Below are 6,191 nucleotides of genomic sequence, written 5' to 3'. Positions count from 1 at the left end.
AGAATACATCCCCACATCACTATGAACCTGCTGACCTGGAAAGATTTGGTTCCTGCTTGCTTATGGAAGGGCAATCTTGGATTCAAAAAACAATGTCCCCTCCAATTGTTTGGTTAACAGCTGAGAGATGGGGCTGGAGAAATGAAACCACTGAAAATCATAGACTGAGCTATTGATACGACTGAGCTCAAAAGGATAGTGCTGACCAGGTTTTGAAGCTAGTTTGTTTACAATTAAAAACATTGTTTACAAACAATAGAGTAACAAGCTTATATTTGGGGCTCAGATTTTTTTTTTTGGGTAGGACAGCTGAACTAAGGTCACGAGGCACTAAAGCTATATTCTTTAAGAATCAATGGCTAGGCATATATATAATTAATTTAATTCCCAAAATGTTGACGAATCCCAGATTGCCCCTTTAAAGACACATACATTTAGTTTGGAAAGGAATAACATAAAACTGCATTACCTGTCCATGCCCGGCCTAAATCAAGCACACAGAGGTCTTTTGCCATTTTCCTGTACTAAATTCGGAAAACACCTCTTGGCCAAAATACCTTGACTCCTGTGTACCTAAATTCATCACATCTTTAACCCTGAGTTTCATACAACCCACAACTGATCCGATTCCCATCTTACCTGGTTAGGTTACTGCAGGCTGTGCCAAGAATATCTCTCCAAAGACTCTTCCAGAGTAAGGGTGCTCAGAACACCATCATGCCAAGGGGTGGCAGGTAGCTTAGTGGTTAAGAGTGCTGGGCCAGTAACCCAAAGGTCGCTGGTTCGAATCCCCAAGCCGACTAGGTGAACAATCTGTCGATGTGCCCTTGAGCAAGGCACTTAACCCTAATTGCTCCTGTAAGTCGCTCTGGATAAGAGCGTCTGCTAAATGACTAATATGTAATATGGTGAGAACTGGGAACATGACAATAAAGCCCTGTAAATCCAACCCTTGACATCTAAATAAATTGATGGGCAGTGAAGGGGCATATTGATATAGTTCTATTGTGATTGAGCGCTTGAAGTTGAGGGAAGAAATAAGTGATGATAACATTATTTCACATTGGTAGAAGACGATTCTTAATTTATATATCCCCTTTACATGATCACGATTCAACGGTTAAAGTATATCGTGAAGCAACTGATCATCCGCCATTGAATCACTGATACTGATATAAGAATCTGTGATACGATTATGATTTAACAAGAAAATATAAAAAAAGTTCCAAATGACTATACAATTCAGTTTATTTTATTTACTAAAATCATGTCCTCTGATGACAAATAAGAACGTTGTCCACCTTGGTAAACTAGCTACCATCAGCAAATATTTGTCCAATTAAGTTAACCAACTAGTCGATTGTTGTAGTCCGTCGTAGTGGTTTTATTACGCCGTCGTACATTGTCCCAGAGCGCAACCTTTTCATAATCCATAACTTGTCATAATTTCAGACGTAGATTGAACAAACGTGCTGGTTTAATTTCAAAGGAAACACATGATGGTTCGTATTCAAGTCGATATACAGTCACGATTATTTGATATTAATAACATCCTTTTCATAATAACGTGTTGCAGCTTCCATTCATCAAATTTCAGAAATTTGATTTAACAGCAAAAGTTTGTATCATGACACGTTACAGTATATCAAGAGGACTAAATATTGGAACGTAAAATAAAAAAACGTCTGACTAAAAGGCTTCTGGGAGCCTGAGACTAAAAAGGTACCTAAAGCACAATACTAAAATAATGCAAAACAAAAAGGCCAAAACAATACGAGTGTAATAAAAGTGTTTTAGATGACGAGAGGTCATGCATTACAATTCCTCCTGAGAAGGAAACGCGCTCAGCCACAGACGAGGGGGGTAAATCGCTGCGTGCATCAGGAGACGACGGCGGTGACGAGGACGCAGATCTTGTTGAAATATTTAAACCTGGAAAGAGAGCAAACCACACACACAAGTCAAGCGCCTGTTACACCCCCAGCGAACATGTTTCCATTTATAGACGATCTACATTAATTGTTCCATTATCATCATCAGCAATATGTGAAATATTTCAATCTAAATGGTGAAATGAATACTCTATATCAGTTCCTCACTTTTACCAATACATGATTTCTGTTTAGCTCAATCCTTGCCTATACACCAGCAGTGCCAAGGAGAGGATTAAGAATTACGATTTGACGCAGAGCAATCTTATACGCATGCTTTTTCTCCCAGTTCAAGCATTTCACAGTTATTCTGGAGGTTTAGCAAAGAGCAACTGTCAGACCATTCCTCACTCAGAACTGAGGCATGAAGCCCGTCTAAAGAGTGCATCGAGTGACCTTGGACCCTCCATATAGAGGATAGGTACTACTTCGCCTCCCATTTCCCATTAGAATGTTTGTAGCGCAGGCCTATTCTCACCTTGAGTCAAGCGCCGGTGTGCGCTGCTTAGTAATAGCGGGCCGGTGGTGGCGGTGGCAACCTGTCGGCGTAGGGGTCCCTGGTACGGGGTAGGTTGTACATCGCGGGCCGAGAGACGGGGGAGAGTCGGGAACGCTCATAGGAGTAACCGTTACCGGAGGGGGGCATGGTGGGAGGAGGGGCTCTACGAATGGGACTGCGGTCCCTGGCGTAGTACGCGGACGGGGGAGGAGGGAGGGGGCGACGCTCGTATGGGTCGAGGCCAGAGGTCATGAAGCGCTCCCTGACCATGGAAGAGGGGGGCGGGGGAGGAGGGGGTAAGGAGCCTACACGCCTCTCATCATAGGACATTATGCCGTAAGTGGCAGGACGAGCCCTGTATTTCTCATAGTAATCCACCACAGCATAGCTCTCCCTCTCGCGCTCATAAGCACGCTCTGGGTAAGGGGCTCGTCTAGGGGGAGGGGGTGGTGGAGGTGGGGCAGGGTACCCGTGATGAGGGGGTGGGTGACGACCTCTTAGATAGCTAGGGGGTGGAGGATCATGCCTCTCCCCAGGGTAGCCACGGGGGGGCCAGTATCCCCCCCTTTGAGGTGGGGGGTAGTCTTCTTCCTCCTCATACCTGGGACGGCTCTTTGATATCTGGACATGGATACGTTTCCCTATTAGGGAGAAAAATGCCAAAAAACATGATTAGGTGGAAGAGAGGTAGTAGCCAAATGTTTTAAAGTGTAACCTTCTTAAACAGCATAAATCTTACCCTGGAATTCAACGTTGTCTAATCCCTTGATGGCATCCAAAGCCTCATCGGAGTTGTCCATGTGCACAAATGCAAAGTTTTTGACAATAGCACATTCAGACACTGTGCCATACTCCTCAAACAAGGTGCGGAGCTCATCATCATTGCCTTTCTCCACGTTTGTCACGTGGAGTTTGATGGCTCCCTGGTTCTTCCCGTGACTAGCCTCAACGTTTATCGCCGTGCCGTGCAGCTTGTAGAGGTGCAGGCTGCGGATGGCTTTGGTGGCAGATTTCCGGTCATCCATGTGGACGAAAGCAAAATTCTTGACGATGGCGCATTCTGTGACAGCACCGTACTGTGAGAACAATGCCTGAATTTCATCCTTGTCTGCCTCCCGAGGGACATTCCCGATGAAGATCTTGACCATCCTTGAAGCAGTGTTGTAGAAAGCCTGAGGTGAGAGGGGGAAATATCATTGATGAGACAACGAGCCCCACCACCCGGGCCACTTATCCAGGCAATGTTGTTGGTCAATTTCCTCAAAATCTTTAAATTACTGACTGGATATGCATCTCAAAATTGACTAGATAGCTAACCACATTATCATCAAATTCCTTTGCTACTTACTTGTAGATGCTAGTTAATTAACATTACAAAGTGCAGTACACTGGTTTCAGGTATTAACAATTGAGGGATCGGAAGTAATTTAGCCATTCATTGTAGTCATTGCGATCTGTGATTTTGCTATTTCCTTGAGTTTCCTCGTGACATTCCTGGATTACTCGTTATGTTAATAAAGTCAGATTTAATCAACAAATATGATAGTTAGTTGAAAAAAGGATACGGGTACAAGACCGTGTACATATCTGCCTGTCTTGGCAAAATCACTACATATCCCATCGAGCCAAGCGGGGAGAGGCTGCCCGTTGTCACAGTTCCAAGACCATTCAGAAACGTCCAGCTAACCCTACGCCAATGACGCCGGTGGATCTCAAAACTGAACTTGGATCCGCGTTAAGTAGCAATGGCAACGATATCCTTCGCCACTATCGTCATACCACATATCTCGAAGCAGTCGTGACTATTCAACAAAATACACAATTTTCAAGTTTCTTTCCAGAACATTTTAGTTATATGACTGTATAACTAGCAAAGCAGTTTTGAAGTTGAGGAAAACCAGCATAGTTCAGCTAGCTTAGACGGAAAAGGGTTAAACGAGCTAATTCAGGAGACCCGGCCTAACCCTAGTTTTAATGCCCTTATTTAAGAGCTGGAGGCGAAAAGACTTCAACGAATAAATCAGATGACATATTTAAGGAGAACAAATCGATATACAATCTCGAATTCAACTGTAACTGTCAATAGTAAAACAAAGCTTAAAACGCTGTTTTGAGTGAACCCTGAATACAGAAAATGTATGGTGAATTCGCTTCCGGACACGGTAGACTCCTCACCACTATGTAGTTAGCTGTCTAGCTAACTAGCATGCTAGCTAACTACTTTGTCCAGAAACCGGTCGTTTTCAAACTTCGAAAACGCAGATAAGCCGCGTATTATTTCCTCAACATGATAATGCCAAGGGAAACTAAATTTTCTGCGACCGAAATTAGACATGCCTAGAAAACGGCAAAGAATATTGTATATCTTGTCTAGCTAGATAGCTAAAGCAGCTAACGTAGCTTAGCAATTGCGCTAACGAGATTGCCACCAGCTCACACGTATCCGTCCGAGAAGAGGAGCACTCTAAAAACCCTTTTGCTACTGCAAAACACTGAGAATATTACTTAGTACTCGTAGGCATTACATTAATATACACTTTGTATCGATTTCAAATGTTTTAGTAAAGTTATTTACATTTGTTTTATCGACCAAGAAAGATTGAATGGGACTTACCTCAATCAACTATCTACCTCACATTCACACAAGAAAAAATGGCTACTCCAGCGTTCTAAGAAGCGGATAAACCCTGCCTACTGAGATGCTTTGTCAGAGCTGATTGGTTAGACAAGCATTGTTGGGCGGTAAGCATGAGTTTCGGTCGTCACTAGTTAACACAGCCACAAAGTCCTAATTGTGTCTAGACACAGTACATTACATTTACATTTACGTCATTTAGCAGACGCTCTTATCCAGAGCGACTTACAAATAGGTGCTTTCACCTTATAGCCAGTGGGATAACCACTTTACAATATGTTATTTTTTTTTATGGGGGTGGGGTAAGGGGGGGGGGGGGGGTAGAGGGATTACTTTATGCTATCCCAAGTGTCATTTCTACAATTTATGTGAGAGCATTGTAAAAATGTGTTTTTAGAGCATGCTTTATTTATATATAAAAACACAGCATCTGTATATATTAATAAAAACGCAGCATGCTCTGTATCTGCGATTAACATAATTTACTAATACATTCTGCTACACAATAGCGGGCTACATTTTATCTACAGAGCCTCTACAATAATTTCTCTCATGAAAAAGGCCTAGATGCACTGGAATATTACCTATAGTAACGTGACAGAGAAATGTCACTACTTAGTGAATTCATCTGTGAATTGGCTTCTCTAGTTCTCAAGCTCAACTACCTTGCCTTCGTAAAATAAATGTTCCTTCAAGTTAGTGGAGTTGCGATGGCCTCCACCTTTGCCCGTAATTATTCCAATTTATATGTGGGCTATTTTGAGCAAAAGTTTATCTATGATGAGACCAGGAACCCTTACTTCTCCTCAAATGGTTCAGGTATATTGATGATATTCTCTGTGTGTGGATTGGCACTGAACAAGAACTCCATGAATTCACTTCCTTTTTTAACATTATGAACACTGACCTGAAGTTCTCTATTGAATATGACCATAAGCGTGTCCATTTCTTGGGCATGTGAATAGAGGTTGCTAATGGGGAACTTATCACCACTCTGTATCAGAAAGAGACTGACAAACGCTTTTCTCCTAGCAAGTAGCACTCATCCTAGTGCCCTTAAAAAAAGGCTTACCCAAGAGCCAGTTCTATAGGACTTTATTGATAAAGCTGTCAACATGAAACAATG

The 6,191-nt window shown here is 42.5% G+C and overlaps 1 protein-coding gene across 1 annotated transcript; it reads right to left on the bottom strand.

The window, feature by feature from the left end:
* Positions 1–1,230: 1,230 nt before the first annotated feature.
* On the bottom strand, positions 1,231–5,108 carry LOC311113191 (RNA-binding protein 4.1-like). The gene is made up of 4 exons (XM_084156387.1): positions 5,045–5,108; positions 3,170–3,602; positions 2,410–3,071; positions 1,231–1,932 (listed from the first exon to the last, which is right to left on the bottom strand). Exons 2-3 carry the CDS (start codon positions 3,576–3,578, stop codon positions 2,437–2,439), a joined length of 1,044 nt encoding a protein of 347 aa, XP_084012513.1. The 5' UTR covers positions 3,579–3,602; positions 5,045–5,108; the 3' UTR covers positions 1,231–1,932; positions 2,410–2,436.
* Positions 5,109–6,191: the final 1,083 nt, after the last annotated feature.

The sequence above is a fragment of the Coregonus lavaretus genome, assembly GCF_964263955.1.
Source record: "Coregonus lavaretus genome assembly, chromosome: 39".
NCBI classification, from domain to species: domain Eukaryota; kingdom Metazoa; phylum Chordata; class Actinopteri; order Salmoniformes; family Salmonidae; genus Coregonus; species Coregonus lavaretus.
The sequence above is the reverse complement of the archived record's forward strand: the minus strand, read 5'-3'. Positions and strand labels throughout refer to the sequence as shown.